Genomic DNA, 17176 nt, shown 5'->3' with positions numbered 1-17176 from the left:
ACAGAGCTGGAGAACGTGATCAACAAGGTGAGGTTGCTATGTGCTCCACTCAAACTGTTAGTAGGCACGAACGAAACGCGAGCGGCGGCAAGAGATACTAGAAGATACACTACGATACACAAAAACAACTAACGCAGTACACCTAGATAGCAATAGGGTCGGACATAGGCGGTCCCTCCATGGAGACGTCGGCGATCTCATTCGCGGCAGCTGACGCGGCTTGCTGACGAGCCGCGGCCTTGGCATTCATCTCTTCGATCTCTGAGGTCAATTTGGACTGTGGACGATCTCCCATGAGCTCCGAATTGGCTGCTATGGCAAGAAGAAGACATACTATTTTCTCTTCCAAGTCGTCCTTCTTGAATATCGAGAATGGGGGTGGGGGCGAGATAGCATTTTTGTTGCCTGAGTACCAGATAATGTGAGTGTGTGAGGGAGTGCCGTCGCTGTAGGGACTCACCAAACGCCGCATACATGAAGACTTCGTTCATGAACTCGTGATTCCGGCGGTACCGGGTGAGCGCCAGAGTTCTGGTGGATATTGTGTCGGATTCGTCTATAGGGGTGAGAGTGAGCCACTCGGCTGGTTTAGGTGCAGCGGAGACTCTCACCTGCAGAGTCGTCGTCGTCCACTCGAGCAGCCGCTTGGCGCTGTGCGCGATGAGCACCAACCCGAGAGGAGCAATAACCCAAGCAACCGAGCCTTCAATTGACTCACAGAGTTCATGCTGCCACTCCTGTCGCGGATTGCGCGTTTCTCCAAGGCCTCCATGTTGCTGTTCTGGTGCGCGAGCAATGCCTGCGGGTTCCCGGGTACGTTCATCCCCGGCATGCCGTAGCCCATTCCCATGTCCGGCGGTGGTGCACGATCCACTGCAGAGGGCCCTCGTCCAGCCCCGGAACCACCTCCGGGGAAGACTTTCTGGCCTTGCTTTTCCCCCATGACGTAGACCGCGGGCTCGTTGACTGCTCGCAGGGGGTAGCTGCGGACAGGTTGATTGAGACTGGGCATGATCGCTATGCAAGACTTTAGGAGACACTCGGCGTGCGTAAACTCGGTAGAGACGTACGGGTGGCTTGGCCTCGAGAGTAGTGAATGAGAACGAGTTGGGGGTGGCCGCCCTTTGACAGGCGGAATCGTCTGCGGACACGGAATGCGGAGGTGTCCACGCCGGGGATGAACCCAAACTTTACCTCTGATACTTCCAGTTCCTTGGACGAAATGTCAGTGCCTCTCCGGGCAGTATCGGAGCAGGGCACTCACGCGTCCGCCGGCGATGGGAATGCTGTATCTTTGCTCACGATCTTGATATACCAGACCATCTATCGGGAAGGGCAGTTGGGGCATTTGGAAGATCAAGAACAGTTGTCCCTCTGTAGCAACAACGTCATTAGTATCCGTCTCCGTCCCTCACCACTGAAAGGTCGCTCACCAGAAGGTTTGTCAATATAGGTCCAGGTGAACGGCGTGTGTTGGGCCAGTTGGGTCGCGCGCAATAGCATTTGTACGCTTTGTTCTTGCGAGACTTGCGCGTGCGATCCCAGAGCTTCGGGGTATCGAAGACATAGTCCATCTGTTTGGGCCGAGTGTTGCGCCATGACTTCCAGATATTATGAAAGAAGAGTGTTCGCTGCTTTCGCCTGAATCAGAGCTGTCAGATGGAGGAGGGAGAGAGCAGATGGAGAGGGAGGAGGGAGAAGGAGGAGGGTGCAAGAGCGCGACCGCAAGACGCGAAGTCAACGAGCGCCACAATTCGGCCACGTGCGCAGGAGCGCCCGGTGCCGGAGAGCGGACCGCCTGATCCGTCCTCATGCAAGTTGAGGCTCAAGCGCCCGGCGTCCCTTGTCTTCGACCACTTCCACCCAGAGCATCGAATCATGGCCACAAAGTGAGCGAATTTATAGTATATAGACAATAAACTTATCTGTCATCATGAGGTCTCTCGCGAGCTGCATTTTCTGCAAGATCATCAAGGGTATGTCACAATAGTGTCGACTATCATTGCCTCCTAACCCCGCACTCACGCAGGGGAGATCCCCAGCTTCAAGCTAATCGAGACCGAGAAGGTCTTCTCTTTCCTCGACATCGGCCCGCTCTCGAAGGGCCATGCCCTGATCATCCCCAAGTGTACGTGTCGCTCTAGCCATAGCCAGCATGCACGGACCACCGGGTGCTAACATTGTGTGAGCAGACCACGCGGAGAAGCTCCACGAGGTGCCAGACGAGTACTTCGCAGATGTACTCCCGGCGGCCAAGAAGATCGCCATCGCCCTCGGTGCCGAGAACTACAACCTGCTCCAGGTCAGTGGTGGCAGTCCATGCTTGAAGCTAATTTTGTCGAGATTCATTCGGACGCACTTTACCCCGCTACAGAACAACGGCCGGATCGCCCACCAGGAGGTCGACCACGTCCACTTCCATGTCATCCCTAAGCCCGGCCCGTCCGATACCGAGGGCCTCGTCGTCGGTTGGCCGGCACAGAAGCCGTCGATGGACGAGCTCAAGAAGCTCCACGAGGAGCTCGTGTCAAAGCTGTGAACCTAGGAGATCGCGCATATAGTAAAGTGTACAGTAGAGATGCCAGGTGGATGGAACCAGTGCGACACCGAGTACGAGGAGTACCGCTATATCATGCGGTGAGCGAAGTACGTTAGCAGTCAATTTATCCTATGCACTTCCGTTGTGGTGTCGGACATCTCCGGCGCTCCTCCATAATGGATGTGGTAAAGCTGTCCACGGAAGCTCTTCCGAGTCCAGCTCGACACCTGCGCATTTCGACGTTCAGAGTCACTTTGACAAGATGCTCGCGCTTCCGATAGCATTTGCTGCGAAGTCTTGATCGATAGAACCTGTGCAACCCGCAAGACTCCGCATTTAATGGTATGTGTGAGGCTGTACATGGGCGCTTCCGTTGTGCTATTACTTGACTGCGTCCATCGCTTAGCAGCTGGATACTTCCTGGTACCGCAGCAGCAGTCTGCCTGCTTGCAACTGCAAGTACAACACTCAAAAGATACAGGTACGTTTTCGCAAACTTGGAAGGGCCCGGAATACTGAAACATAGCTGACATACGCTGTATTGGCACAGACACTGGGGCTCTAGGCGGCGACACTGGCAGCTATGCAGAGACTGAATACTTGGCATGGAAGTGGCGGATTCATCGTTTCCGAAGAGATGCAAGAGCTGATTGACCGCCCTGGCTTTCTTCCTGCGGATGTCGGAGGAAGTAGATTACGCTCACTATACCAGCGAGGTGAGGGCTCTCCATCCGCCAACAACAAAGACGAATTGACCATGTCATCCCCCACAGGCACGGCTAAGCTTGAGCCCCGCCTTCTGAGCGACTTTGCGAAATGGTGTTTCACGGGAGACCTGCAAGCTATAAAGCGAGTGAGTGATTCTTCCTGACAACGTTGTTGGTGGCGCGCAAGTAATCGGGACCCGATGCCATACATCGCTTGCGATCTGAGAGCCCCCCGGTGAACCGGGGAAACCTCTGTGGAACTTGTTCCGCCCAATAGCTAAACAGACAAATTCGCTCTGGGTGTAACGGTACCAATGGGCCTGAGGAAGGCTTTTTCAGCGACGCACGTTCCGTGTCTTCGTGCTTTCATATATGCGCGTTGGGTCCGTGCACACGGAGATCAGCTTCTATTTAACCACACATTACGACAAACATCATAGGACATGCCCCTTGACTAGGTGCGAGAACGCGAAGCAAATTACAGCTGTCAAAATTCTCTTTGTGCGGAACAAAGGAATTCTGACATTTATAGTCTGCTTCACAATCTTTCATTCCGAGTCACTCGGGGGCCACGATACCTTTTCATGTTCGCCGCGATGCGGGGTGAGGACTTGCAGCGTCCGATTGAAGTGATATACTCATTGTATACTCACGCTCTAAGTCAGGCCATCGAAGCTGGTGACGCTCCCGATATACTGGGATCAGAAACACCGTATCAGCACGCCTACGCCACTTTTGTCGTCCGCGGGGCACAAAATATCATAGGCACCGCCAGCAGTACAGACCAGGACCACGCGGCCACACTCAAGTATCTGCTCGACCTAGGCGCGCCACCCAACATGCCTGACATCGTCGGGTATACCGCGCTCCACCACGCATGCAACTCGAATCCTCGCCCGGAGCTCGCACGGATCTTGCTTGAGGGCGGTGCGGATCCGAACCAGCAGGACCACTTCGGAAGTGTTCCGCTCATGGGCGCGTTCCAAAACGACGCGGTGCAGTTGGTGGACTTGCTCATGGAGCATGGGGCGAGTCTGGATATCAAGGATGGGGATGGAGATACGCCCGACGACTTCTTCATCAAAGCTGGCCCGTATATCACTGCAGCAGTGCAGAAATGGAAGCGGAGACGGGCGGGGGAAAGGCAGCCATTGGACGAAAAGGCATGCTCCATGTGTGCCAAGACGGACGTCGAGCTCAAGTTCTGCGCCAAGTGCGGCTCGATCCGGTATTGCTCCAAGGAGTGCCAAAGTACGTATGGGGCAACTCGCGTTCCGTCTTGCATGCATCACTGCCGTCTGGCCGCCGCTCATTTACGATGCATCCCGCAGAAACAGACTGGCCAAGACATAAGCTGGACTGCGTGGGGTTCAACGCCGAGACAACAGTTACGCTCAAACCTCACTATGAAGACATTGGCCGGGTGTTGCCCACGGCGGACGTCCAGCGGCAGAAGTTTGGCTACCCGGTGCCCAAGCAGCCCAAGCGGAACATGAGGTCGATGCACATTCCGAACATCCGCCCCGGGGAGACGAAGAAGCTGATCATCAAGGTACAAGTGCCATTCGACATGGACTTGGGAGTGCCGCAGATTGAGGAGACCGGGGACTTGATGGTGTTCGACCGGAAACGCAGCCTGGTCTGTAGGATCCGGCGGCAGGACGACCCAGAGGGGTACCTGCGCATATCGAGGGTGATCCGCGCAAAGGGCGTCGGCGGTGCGAAGGCGTATTTCTCGGCGGAGATGGAGCGGACAGACAGGCTGGTCGTGAAGGTGTCGGAGGTGTTGGCAGAGCAAACGTTTTGAATTGAAGTCGGACCATGCGCCGTGACTCTCTCATACCCTGTCGCCAAGAACCCGTTCATGTTATCGCAGTCATCCTGGAATGCCTCATCATGTCGCTGTAAACGTACTTGCTGTAGAGTACTTGGTAGGCCCACCGCCTGTATTTCGACTGATACATACGTCTCTTCTCGGAGTCCCGCTCAAAGTGAGTACTTGAGTTTTCAGATAATTCTGCTCCAGGGATGGACCACTGAAATATTTCCATATTTTCGAACAAGCCGGTCCCGAATTTTGAGTTACCGGAAGTAGAGTCATCTTCGGAGCTCCGAGATCACCCGACGAGGAGATGTTCTTGGCTATATATGTGGCTTAAATTACGTAATGCATTGACTTTCGGCACTTCGGCGCTGAGCGTTGACCCAGAAAACACCACCCGCCCCTCTTCCCCTTACCACCACCACCTCTTCCTCCTCACGCTCGTCCTGCGCAACCCTGCCCACTCTCACTAGCTTATTGTATGCAAGACTCCGCACCCACACGACGAACGGACTCGATCTCTGGCAATGGTCCCAGTCGCGCACGACTCACCCCACTGCTCCTTCAGGAGGAGCGGCCTATGCAATTGCCACAAGACGAATCAGTCACGACCGAAAACTCCCTAGGGTTTTTCTCAACAGGCACGCTAGATCCCGACCAGAGGCTTTCTCAGGAGCTTGGGCTCTCGTTCTCTCCTCCATCGGTTCTACCGATGTCTGAGCCTGAGCCATGGGGCTCTTTCGCTCTTGGATCTCCTCTTGCCTCGCCCTTTTCTGCCAGCGAGCTCTCAGAGCCTGCTGAGACCGATCTAGCCTCGTCACCGGCAGCTCTCTTCTTGTCTGCCTTCAGCCCGTCTACGTCCGAGCAATTGCTTGCCCCAGACGACGAAGGCTCGGTCATCGCGGGTTACACCCTGGGACCCATCATAGGACATGGTGGGTTTTCAATCATTCGCACTGCCTCGTCTGCGCAGGGTGGGACAGTCGCTGTCAAAATCGTTCGACGGTCGGAACTTGACAAGCAGCCCGATCCCGCATTGGCGCGCAAAAGCCTCGAGCGCGAAGCGGTGGTGTGGGGCGCCCTCAATCACGAACATATCCTGCCGCTGTTCACCGTCAACCATACCCCGTACGCCGATTTCTTCGTCACCGTGTTCTGTCCCGCGGGGAGTCTGTTTGACATTCTCAAGCGCGATGGCCGGCCCGCGCTGCCGCAGGACGATGCGGGGATGATGTTCAGGCAGGTGGTCCGGGGGCTGCGGTACATGCATGAGGTGGCGGGTTACGTGCATGGGGACCTGAAGCCGGAGAATGTGCTTGTAGACGAGATGGGTGTTTGTAAGATCGGCGACTTCGGAATGGCACGAAAGATCGGCGAGATCGACGACGATCCGGAGAGTGAAGAAGACGAAGTGCCCCCTAGCATCCCCCATCGCGCGCGCACGATCTCGCAAGCCCCCTCCTTCGCGCGGAGATCTCTCGGAAGACAAACCGGACTTCCCGCGCTACTGCACCTCAAGCGTCGCCACGCTGCTCGACATCGCAACTCTAGCCCATACCCCGACGCGAGCGCGCCCTCGCCACCGAATGCGAACCGTGGCTTTGCGCCAGGCTCATTGCCGTACGCTGCACCCGAGTTGCTACTTCCGCCGAGCGATGCGTCACCGCGCGCTGCGAGTCCCGCACAGGATATCTGGGCACTGGGAGTCACCCTATATATCCTGTTGACGGGGAAGCTCCCGTTCTCTGACTCATTTGAGCCTCGTTTGCAGATGAAGATTCTCCATGGTACGTAAACTCTGACGGATGCTCCACAAACAAGCTAATGAACTACTCGCATCAGGCGTGTTCGAGATGCCGCAGGGCATTGGCCGTAGCGGCGAGCAAGTCCTCAAGGGCTGCATCGAACGCTCGGTCCCGAACCGATGGACGATTTCCATGGTGGATGAGGTTGCCTGGGGTATCGGGTGGGGCTCTGCGGCAGACGATGTCACGCCGCCGCCAGAAGCAACCCTATCTTGCCGTGCCTCGCGTTCACCATCTCGCTCGCGTACGATGTCCCGTAAGGAACATGCCGTGGACGATTCGGAGAACCGTCGCTCGTTGTCGCGCGCGGCCCGTTCCGCTAGCCGCTCGACATCCGCAGTCCGCACTTCCAGCCGTAGCAAGTCGAGAGCTGCTCATCCCTACGACAACGCCCTCCCCCACCCACTCCTCCACACAGAGCGCCGCCCCGCCCATCCACTTCCGACACAGCCCAGCCTGTCGTCACTTACCAACGCTATCCTCCGCACCCATTCGAGCACGTCGTCCGACTCTGCGGAGACGCAAGACTCCGCCATCATCATCCAACCCAGCATGTCGAACGATTCTGATTTGGACCTCGAGCGCGGACGAATGTCCCGCCCGCGCCTGCAGGCGGACTTGTCCGTCTCTCGTTCTCGCAGCCCCTATCTCCCTCCCACCCCGAAGGACCTCTCTCTCGATAGCGGAGTGCGCCGCAGGAAGTCTCCGCCCTCCAGGCCACTCCTCACCACCCCCGAGTTTGAGAACTCAGCCTCCGAGCTGGATACCTTGGATGAGGACGCGGGATGGCCGATCAGCCCGAGCGCGGACACAGACATGTCAGCAGCGCGAAGCCTCAGCCGGGATATGGACACGGACTGGTCTCCGTCGCGCTCGTCCTCGGGCGCCCGCCGTGGCCGCGAACCCCGTCGCGCGTTCTCACGCACGCGGGAGGAGCTACACAAGATCATGCGAAACGAGAGCATGCCGCCGAATGTGTCGCCCTCCGCTTCGTGGACGGTCTCGTCGATGAGGGAGCCGGGCTGGTACTCGTCTGGCCAGACCTCCGTCGTCGCGCCGGCGACCCCGATGCCGATCCCTGTCGGCGGGTCCGCCTCGGGACGGAGCAAGAGTCTGGGGCCTGACCGCGCTCGCCGTCATGCGCATCTCGGGAACTAGGTTCGCAGTTCGTCGTTTATATATCTCTCCTTTCGTGCACATAGTCCGTACCGTCTCGTCCATCTGTATAATCGATACCCCTCCTCATCACTCGTTCCTTCCATCATCTCTCCTTTCCTCTCTCGCCGTGCATACCTGTTCTCGCCTCACTCCCCCATCCCTTTGGCCTATCTAACAACCACGCGAAGTGTACGGGTAATCTGGTAATGATCCATGTGATCGCTGTACGATTGTGTCTACAGTATGTACATGTACGCTCAGCAATGTGCTTGTCTATTTCCACGTCATGGTCATGTCCCCGCATTGATGTACTATACCCTGTGTCTATAGCCTACGTATCATATTGATCCGTTTGCGTGTACGAGATATTACAATCGGGCTATCGTGATTTGCAGGACAGTCGTCCACCAACATGAGATCAAATCGGGCTTAGTAGGATGAACAGCCGGATACGGGTCGGGCCCCGCCACATGTGGCTGCACCTTTGACTCGTTATCGACTCGTCGTGCTCGAAGACCTTGAGCACGACCTCGACATCGTTTCACATAGAGATCGCGCAATGCTGCTAACTATCGTGCAAACCGCAGGGGTTCTCTTATTCTCTGTCCTCGCCTACCGGCTACTCTTCGCCCCTCTCGCACGGCTTCCAGGACCAAAGCTATGCGCGATAACTCGCATACCGCTTATGTATAACGAGTTCTCCGGGACACGACGTCTGTGGATACATGGCCTGCATCTGCGCTATGGGCCGGTCGTGCGGGTTGCCCCAAACGAGGTGTCGTTTGCGAGCCGTGAGGCCGCGAAGGAGATCTACACTTCCGGCGGCAGCGGATACGATAAATCGTCGTTCTACTCCCTGTTCGCTAACTTTGATCAGCTGTAAGTGCTCGTGATATAGCAGGAGTGCTGGCCACTATGCTAAGATAACATTTCTCAGAAATATGTTCTCGACACTAGATCGAAGCGAGGCATGCAGATTCATTCGGTGCCTTCGAGATGACCTTTGCTCACCGAGCTGAACGCTCTAGCATGCCGACACGAAGAAGCACTTCGCTGGACAATACAATAAGGTCCACGTCATGCGCCCGGAGGTGGTTTCCGCCATGCAAGACAATGTCGACGCATTCCTCTCTAGATGCGAAGAGAACCTAGGGCGTAGCGTCGACATCTACGTGAGTATATCCGAGCATCATAGCCGCAATCATACTGCTAGAGACTAACGGATAGCACAGGTTTTACTGCACTGCTATGCCCTCGATGGAATTACTGGTCACCTATTCTATCCACATGGGCTGCATTCTCTCTCGGATGAGCACGACCTCGCGATCATGAAGGAGCTCTCCTACTCAAGCAATCGTCCGAGTACGTTGCCATTCCAGTAACACCTACATACGTCTAACGGTTACCCATAGAGCAATATTTCACTCACTACTTCCCGCACCTCGCACGCCTCCTCAGCAAGGTGTCCAGCATCAGGAAACGGCGCACCGACGGCCTCGCCTCGCGCTACGTCCTCGACACCGCGCGCGACGCCGCCGTCGCCCCACACAGCGTGCTGCACAAGCTCCGCACACGCCAGGCCGATGACAGTGACTTCAAAGCCTCAGCTTCCGAGTGCATGGACCACCTCGCCGCGGGGATCGACACCACCGGCGACGGCCTATGCTTCCTCATGCACCAGCTCTCACTTCCTGCATCGCGCGGCGTCCAGGAGCGCCTTCGCGCAGAGCTCTTGGAGAACCCCTCGGCGGCGCTCGACGACCTGCCGTATCTCGACGCAGTGGTGAAGGAGGGCCTGCGCGTCTTCAGCCCGATCCCGATGAGCTTCCCGCGCGTCGCGCCTGCGGGCGGGAAGGTTGTCGATGGGGTGTGGATTCCGGACGGTACGATCGTAAACTGCCAGCCGCACACGCTGCACCGGCTCGACACCAACGTGTTCCCTCTGCCCGACGAGTTCCGGCCCGAGCGATGGATGCAATCCGAAGGCGCTGCCGAGAGGAATCAGTTATTCTTCGCGTTCGCTGCTGGAGGGCGCGGCTGCATCGGGAAGAAGTAAGTGGTCATTTCGTGCACATCGGGAAACGTAAATCTGACTGCGTTGGTTGGGTAGCCTTGCGCTGTTAGAGATGAAACTGCTGCTCAAGGAGGTGTACTCCACTTATCGTACGCGGGTGGCCCCCGAAATGGACGCGTCGATGGAAATGGACGATCAGACAATCTCGTCTCGACCCAGAGGCCAGAAGTGCCTGGTGGTCTTCGAGAAGGCGGAGGATGGCCCGCGGATAAGCGTCGATTGAACGTAGTTATGAGTACAAGTACATACTATAGAGAATAGAACTGCGATTATCTTCTTCACATGCGTGGTCTTGGAGGAATGATAGATTTCATGTTTTAGGCGAGATGTTATTACGGGGCAAACGAAGGAAAGCATGGGCATATGGGGTGATAGATTATGAAGAAAATACCTGGATATTTACTCGACGCGTTATTTCCAGTGCATCCGGCTTCCGCGCACAAGTCAGTGCTGGTATGACCTGAGCGGTGCCAGACTCAGGGTTCCATCTAAGACCGACCACTCGTGCGACTATTCAAAAGCTCCTCGGAAGGTCGGAAGAGCAGATCTGGATCTGGCGGCGGGGGTATGTTCAGAATCGACTGTGCAATCCATCCCTGTTTCCAGAGAAATCCGAATCGCGATGCGTGTATGCTCTCTAACTGGGCACGAGGCACTAGCGTAGGACGCTTTTCCCGCGCAAGCTCGTCACTCGCCGCACGTCCCTCCGCGAGGGTGACAGGGATGGACGGCGGTGGAGTGTCCGTAGCAGCAGCTGGCTGGTATACTGGCACGAGAGAAGTTTGCGACCGGAACGCAGAAACAGCGGCGGTCGGGAGTTCCACATTGTCATCAAGCACAACCTGCGCATCCGGCTGGGGGCGAGTACCTGGGCCAAGGGGTCCGGGATCAGGACTGGACTGGGTCCAGTCGTCGGGTTCCAACACCATGTCGGGATAGAGTGCACGCATGGGCGCCGCAGCCTCGTCCTTCACGCGCACACGAACTTTAGGGTCGACTCGCTGTCCGTCTTTCCTTCCGTGCTTCGTCAATTGGGCGGCGGAAGGGAAAGATTGGCCGCACTTGTGTGTGCTCGTCGCAGACTCGCTGGGTGCCTCGTACACAAAGCGGTAAGGGCGCTCGCTCGTGCTATGCAAGGTCTATGATGAGCGTGGGTGATTCTAAGAAGAATGCCAGCTTACTGCACGTGGATAAAATGTTTCTCAACGGACTCCCTATCGGAGCTTACGTACCCGCAGCGTTTGTAGTTGCATCTGAGCACTATGCACTCAGTCTGAGGCCCAGACGTGGCAGAACCGGGGAGCTCGAGTTTAGTCCACTGGAAGGGTTTGCGGCGCCGATCCTCGGGGTTGAACACCATGTAGGGATAGAGCTCGCGCATACGAGCCATGCCGGCCTTGATCTCGCTCTTCAGGTTACGTTCGTCAGCGTCGGTCCAGTCATTAGCGTGCGCATGCTCCCGATGAGCATGCAGCGAAGCAGCCCACCCGAAGGTGCGATTGCACCGGGATTCCTTCCCACGGTGGTCCCGCGTCATGTGCACGCATGCGAAGGGGTGCCCGGGAACACTGCAGAAAGATGGACCTAGTCAGTAGGCAGACAACTACTGACAGGGTGGCAACTAACTGCATCCCGATAAAATGGCACTCGACTGTGCGCGGGCGGTTGTTTTCATAGTCGCAGCCCTGAAAGTTGCATCTCATGGCGCTGCAACAGAAAGTCAGCTCGAGATGAATGATCAAAGAAGACACGAGCTCGTACGTGAGTTTTTTCACGGCGGACCAGGGAGGCCTGCCAGAATGAGGGACGGTGTTGAGATGCTGGACGCTCAGTGCGATCAACTTTATATGGACATCGCGCGGAAAGGGGCCCCTTTCCGCGGGGTAAGCAGTTACGCGTTTGCGCGTCAGAATCCCTAAAACCCACAATAAAAATGGCCAAAGCAAGCGTATACGTCAAGGTGTTGAAGTCAACAAAGCATACCAGATATGACGTAGGGCGAGCTGAGAAGTTTCGTTCATTCGGCTATATAGCCGGTCGATAATACGCCTGTATAGCTGAAGTAGCAGATAGCTCCTTGGACAATAATCCGGGCATACAAAAACAATAATCAATCGAGTGTCGCGCCACTATAACGACGACCGCGCTTTCGGCAGATGAGTGTATTCAAACAGGAAATTACACCTATCATAGACTTTGTAGCGTACCTCCTTTGGCAGAAATTCTAAAGGCAAGTTTGGGTAGACGCACGCCGTCCGGTCGGTGTTTGGACAACAACTGATTATCTGCGAGTATTACATCGCAACTCAGCTACAACAGGTCAAAGGAACCGAACATACCGCCTCTGCGTGTACAATACTGCTATCAGGGTTGCTTACGCGACCAGTGCACCGGTCCTCCCCGCCGCCACCTTATGCCTTGGGTACGACAACACCGTCGTCGTCGAAGATGTCGAACGAGAGACCCCAGCCCTTCGAAGGGTTCACGACACGCTTCGGCGGGTGCGCGGCAGCAGCAGCCTCGAGCTTGTTGAAGAGGTCCTCCGGCAGCTTGACCACTATCACACAGTCAGATACGGCTTTTTTACAATGTAAACACGTCTGAAAGGCTTACCGTTGAGGTTCTCGACCACGCGCGACGGGGTGACGCTCTTCGGCAGAACCACAGTCTGTCCGGCAGGGAACGTGAGTATATGCGGCCTACGATGCGATGAGGGCTCCTTACACCGCGCTGGACGTGCCACGAGATGATGGCCTGCGCGGGCGTGATGCCGAGCTCCTTCGCGATAGCCTGGACCTCCGGGACGTTCAGGGTCTCCTTCACCTGGTTGTTGCTACCGAGGGGCGAGTAGGCCTCGAGGACCAGATCATTCTCCTTCGCCCACTGAGAGTGAAATGTCAGCGCTGAGGAATGGTGTAAGACGCTACACACGAGTGTGATATGCGTACCTTGACGAGCTCAGGCTGAGGGTTCCAGAAGTTGAGTTCAACCTGGTTGACGGCGGGCTTGTACTTGAGCGGGTTCGCGGTCAGGTTGCGCAGTCTGCGACAGACGTCAGATGACTGCATGTATGCGCTAAGCACGAGGTCCTAACCTAGCAATATTGAAGCTGTAGAGGCTATAAGCGTCATGTTCGACTAGTGGAGTGGGACCGGGGTACGTACTTGCTAACACCGATGTTGCGGACCTTGCCCTTGTCGACGAGCTCCTCGAGCTTCTTCCACGTCGGGTACGGGTTCGCAGTCAGCGCCTCGTCGAGCACGTTGTCCGTGCCCTTCTTGAATGCGATGGGCCTATGTCGTGAAACCTTCAGTCGAGCAGAGACGAGGTCATGGGATAGCATTTACCAGTGGATAAGGTACAAATCGAGATATTCCGTTCCCAGTGCCTGCAGCGATATGTCGAGGGCAGCCTCCACATCTTCGGGCGCGTGGAAGCTGTTCCAAAGCTACATGTATGCGGGATTGATCAATACGAATGGAGAGCGCCATTTCGCACGACCTGTTTCCTGACGTACCTTGGAAGTGAGCCAAACTTGGTCGCGAGGCACGCCGCTGTCTCGCAGCGCTTGGCCGACTTCTGCCTCATTCTAAGTGACTGTCAGCGCGCCGTTCAGCGGTAGTTGTTGCTTCCCTGCTTACTCTGTACACCCAAGCGCCATCGATGTGTTTGTACCCGGCCTTCAGGGCGGTCTTCACAGCGTCTCCGACCTGGTCCTTCTCAGCCTTCCAAACGCCTGTAGTTCATTTGCCCCTGAGTCAGATACACGTCTTCCAGTCATCCTGCTATACTCACCGAGCGCGACGGAAGGGATCTTGTGCCCCGAAGGCAGCGTGTAGTGGCTCGGGAGCGACGAGAGGTTACGGTGCACGGCATGGCATGGCTTTCCCATCCGCATCTTGGAAGAGCGGGAGATCGCCCGCACACCGAGGAAGGAGACGTACATGACTGCTGCTACAGCAAGGATGTGGAACAGGAGGCGCTTGTGGCGGTTTTGGACGCGAGGGGCGACGCCGAACTGCTGTTCTTCGTCACCGTCGTCCTGGGAGAGTGGTTTGTAGTGCGGTGAGGGCATGGCGGGCTCCCCGAATGAATGGTCGGGGGATGATGATGACCTTGGGAAAGTCGGTTGTCGCAGGGCAGCCACCGCTTGCGCTCGGCCTGCGCCAGTTGTCGTCATCGCGGCAAGATTAGATAGGCTATAAGTCGGGGCCCGGGCCGCCTTCGAACATAGACCCAGAGTTTTGGATATGCTGAATAGCTGGTGTGTACTGCATACCGGAGCACATAATTGATCTGCGTGAGGAGACGGGAGGATGTTGAGCTCGTCGACAGCGAGAGAGAAAGCGGAGTGAGTGAGCGACACCGTTCCTGCCAGTGCTTTATGGTACCGCGAATGAACTTTAACGCCAGCGATATTGATTGCCACGTGGCTGTGCGGTCTGCCTCAGCCTTGGCCTGAGTCTCTCTCATCGCCTCCAACTACCCTCTCACTCGTGCGGCGCGGTCGAAAAAGTGGGCTCATACTATGGTGATGGATATGGGTTATATCTGTGCTGTTTACTGCATAACAACGTGCGAGCTTTTGCTTCCAAGCAAGTCACTTATGTCCAAACTGCCGTGGGAAACGCTGCGCGGTGGCCCAGCCGCCAGTTGATTGGCTCAGGTATCAGCGCCGCGCATTGCTTTCTTGACCTATTCCTGTAGGTGGTCTCAACTGGTTTATAAAGAGGCAAAAATAACCAATGTGAATACAGATACTTGGCCCAGTTCTTGTAGAATGGAACGACCGGCGTCCGAGGCGCCAGTGCAACACGCCGCTTCGCCCAAGGCTCTCACAACAGAATCAGCTGCGTACGTATGCGCATTGGGTAAAGCGTCGTCAAAAGTGGGATCGTTGTGCTAACATATTGTGTGCAGCTTGACCCTCGAGGCTACCCCATACCAGCCTCCCATGATAGACGTCGACGTCTTCCGCCTCATTCTGGCATGCCTCCCATACGACGATCTGCTGAAGATAACGCTCGCCTCCCACTTTGCACGAGAAGAAGGCATCAGAGAGCTTTTCATGAGGCCTGTGCGGTTGTGCTGGAACAAGAACCTATCCACATTCTGTCAGTTCGCACTCGCCGGAGATCCCAAGAGACTGTCTTACCTGCGGAACCTCACTATCGAACACATCAAAAAGCCATGCGAGGATAGAGAGAAATTCGCCCAGGTCCTCGCCCACTGCACCAACCTCAAGAAACTCACCCTTCAATGGTGCGACGGGCTCATAATGGACGAACCCGCTGTACCCGACGCGATCTCCGCGCTTCCGAACCTCGCCCATTTTTCCGCTATCATGTATAAAGATAGCAAAGAATCTCAGGCGGTCCTCCTCCGCATAGTCGCGAACATGAAGTCCTCCCTTCGCGGTCTCAACCTTCCTATGGTCGAGGATGGTCTTTCGAAGGTCGAAGTACTACAAGACCTCGCTAGGGTCCACGGCAGCCTGGAGGAGTTCACGCTGCAATTCACGACCTTTACCGCCCCTGGCGTGACCTTTCTGGCCGCCCGCAATCTACACCTCACTCTCGAGGAGAACGTTCCTCGGCTCCGTGATTTCCGCGGCACCTTCCCGAGCGTGCGCGAGCTGTCCGTCGACTACCACATGCACCTGGGCGAGACGCCTCCGGATAACACAGGAACTGGAACCAACGATGACAGGAGCTGCTGGCCCTCGCTCGACCGGCTGCGTGCGTCCGTGTTGATTATCCGCGCCCTCGGCATCATATGCGCCGTGCGCCGCTTGGACCTAGGGTACTACGACTCCGACCTGCACGACAAGACGGCGGAGATCGTCTCGCGCCTCCGCCCCTCGAAGCTCACCCTCAACCTCTACTGCGCCCCAGACTGGGCCACCCCCCGCGCGCACCCAAGCCTCCTGCTGCACGGCTCCGGGGACACGGGTGTCAAGCACCTATACGTTAAGACGACGTTTTCGCGCACGCATGCTCCCGCAACGCAGGATTTCATAGTGAGTGTCCGCCGCCGTTCCCATAAATTTATGCGCGGCTCTGATCGTGTGTCTTCGCATATCGACAGAATTGCATACGCCCCCTGCTGCGCAGCGCGCACGTCGAGCTCCTACACGTCGCGATATCCGAGCTCTTCACGTCCGACGACCCGGACGAGATCGTCGACCCGCCCTTGAAGGTATCCGGCGCCGACGTACCAGTCATCGACGCCGAGGCTCTCGCCGCGGACTGGGCACGGGCCTGCGCGTCAATTCGCACCGTGGCGGTCACGATCGCGCTGGTGGGGCATACGGTCTGGAGTGCCATCAGGGAAGACGGTGGGGCAGTGACCGTTGTGAAGCTTGATGCGTTTGAGGGGAGACGCGTTTTGGACCAGGAAGCAAAGCGCTGTCTCGAGGGTTGACGTGCTTTGGGCGCCGGGTATTGGTAAGGGTAAAATGCGATGACGGGCTCTCGATATGAGATATTCATTGGTCATGGTCGTGCAGCTCCCGATGGCCAACCCCACGAACCCGCTCGCGGACTCGGACGGCATCATGCATTTTGTAACACAGGAGCATAATCTCGAGACTGTTGGACTTCGGGTTCCTCATCGAAAGCATGTCGCAGGGGACCAGCAGGGGCCTCAGTGTAGTCGATCACTTCTGACGTACTCCAGAGCCGCTGTGCTGCCTCATTATCATGTAAAATATGGCATATACCAGAAGACAAGTGTCGAAGAATGTGATTATATTCCAGGGGAGCATACGGTAATATATTAGGGAGCATACATTGAATCATTCGAACCTTGACTGAAGAAACCAGATGAAGGAAGATATGTTGGACGTGTTACTGTGAATGCGCGTGGCATGCTCGCACGAGCGACGTCAATGGTGGGCGGGACAACCAGGACCGCGAAGGCGGCGAGACAGGCAAATCCTCCAACGAGGGTGAGAGACGCGGATGTGGCAATGGACGTGTGTGCTGAGCCGACTGTGCGTTGTTTCCCGGGAGGGTTAGGCCGTGCAGTTCAAGACGAGCGCTTTCCGGCTCCGTGAATGGTGCTAGTGCT

General features: G+C 56.5%; 8 protein-coding genes across 8 annotated transcripts; 5 read left to right on the top strand and 3 right to left on the bottom strand.

Moving 5' to 3' along the window:
* Positions 1–81: 81 nt before the first annotated feature.
* Positions 82–1672, bottom strand: TRAVEDRAFT_175611 (uncharacterized protein). Its single transcript, XM_008046778.1, has 8 exons — positions 1434–1672; positions 1265–1374; positions 1071–1212; positions 719–1017; positions 612–651; positions 461–556; positions 335–405; positions 82–277 (listed from the first exon to the last, which is right to left on the bottom strand). Exons 1-8 carry the CDS (start codon positions 1597–1599, stop codon positions 143–145), a joined length of 1059 nt encoding a protein of 352 aa, XP_008044969.1. The 5' UTR covers positions 1600–1672; the 3' UTR covers positions 82–142.
* A 185-nt stretch (positions 1673–1857) lies between these two features.
* On the top strand, positions 1858–2733 carry TRAVEDRAFT_156600 (HIT-like protein). Its single transcript, XM_008046777.1, has 5 exons — positions 1858–1889; positions 1939–1976; positions 2030–2128; positions 2193–2302; positions 2375–2733. Exons 1-5 carry the CDS (start codon positions 1879–1881, stop codon positions 2537–2539), a joined length of 423 nt encoding a protein of 140 aa, XP_008044968.1. The 5' UTR covers positions 1858–1878; the 3' UTR covers positions 2540–2733.
* A 413-nt stretch (positions 2734–3146) lies between these two features.
* TRAVEDRAFT_156593 (ankyrin) lies at positions 3147–5126 on the top strand. Its single transcript, XM_008046776.1, has 4 exons — positions 3147–3255; positions 3313–3392; positions 3912–4497; positions 4578–5126. Exons 1-4 carry the CDS (start codon positions 3177–3179, stop codon positions 5051–5053), a joined length of 1221 nt encoding a protein of 406 aa, XP_008044967.1. The 5' UTR covers positions 3147–3176; the 3' UTR covers positions 5054–5126.
* A 405-nt stretch (positions 5127–5531) lies between these two features.
* Positions 5532–8331, top strand: TRAVEDRAFT_32152 (kinase-like protein). Its single transcript, XM_008046496.1, has 2 exons — positions 5532–6855; positions 6911–8331. Exons 1-2 carry the CDS (start codon positions 5781–5783, stop codon positions 8029–8031), a joined length of 2196 nt encoding a protein of 731 aa, XP_008044687.1. The 5' UTR covers positions 5532–5780; the 3' UTR covers positions 8032–8331.
* A 259-nt stretch (positions 8332–8590) lies between these two features.
* TRAVEDRAFT_40744 (cytochrome P450) lies at positions 8591–10328 on the top strand (the record flags this gene model as incomplete). The annotated part of the gene is made up of 6 exons (XM_008046511.1): positions 8591–8910; positions 8969–8999; positions 9060–9203; positions 9264–9393; positions 9444–10083; positions 10142–10328. The coding sequence occupies 6 exons, from the start codon at positions 8591–8593 to the stop codon at positions 10326–10328; spliced, it is 1452 nt and encodes a 483-aa protein (XP_008044702.1).
* A 265-nt stretch (positions 10329–10593) lies between these two features.
* TRAVEDRAFT_53886 (uncharacterized protein) lies at positions 10594–11808 on the bottom strand (the record flags this gene model as incomplete). Its single annotated transcript, XM_008046775.1, has 3 exons — positions 10594–11233; positions 11287–11673; positions 11732–11808. 3 exons carry the CDS (start codon positions 11806–11808, stop codon positions 10594–10596), a joined length of 1104 nt encoding a protein of 367 aa, XP_008044966.1.
* Positions 11809–12151: 343 nt separating this feature from the next.
* Positions 12152–14162, bottom strand: TRAVEDRAFT_32150 (uncharacterized protein). Its single transcript, XM_008046495.1, has 10 exons — positions 13901–14162; positions 13747–13841; positions 13623–13694; positions 13453–13553; positions 13270–13398; positions 13200–13214; positions 13054–13147; positions 12830–12988; positions 12719–12773; positions 12152–12662 (listed from the first exon to the last, which is right to left on the bottom strand). Exons 1-10 carry the CDS (start codon positions 14049–14051, stop codon positions 12517–12519), a joined length of 1017 nt encoding a protein of 338 aa, XP_008044686.1. The 5' UTR covers positions 14052–14162; the 3' UTR covers positions 12152–12516.
* A 723-nt stretch (positions 14163–14885) lies between these two features.
* TRAVEDRAFT_24650 (uncharacterized protein) lies at positions 14886–16528 on the top strand (the record flags this gene model as incomplete). The annotated part of the gene is made up of 3 exons (XM_008046470.1): positions 14886–14959; positions 15026–16124; positions 16193–16528. 3 exons carry the CDS (start codon positions 14886–14888, stop codon positions 16526–16528), a joined length of 1509 nt encoding a protein of 502 aa, XP_008044661.1.
* Positions 16529–17176: the final 648 nt, after the last annotated feature.

The sequence above is a fragment of the Trametes versicolor genome (assembly GCF_000271585.1).
Source record: "Trametes versicolor FP-101664 SS1 unplaced genomic scaffold TRAVEscaffold_14, whole genome shotgun sequence".
Taxonomy (NCBI): domain Eukaryota; kingdom Fungi; phylum Basidiomycota; class Agaricomycetes; order Polyporales; family Polyporaceae; genus Trametes; species Trametes versicolor.
Note: the sequence above shows the minus strand (reverse complement) of the source record. Positions and strands in the feature narration are given on the sequence as shown.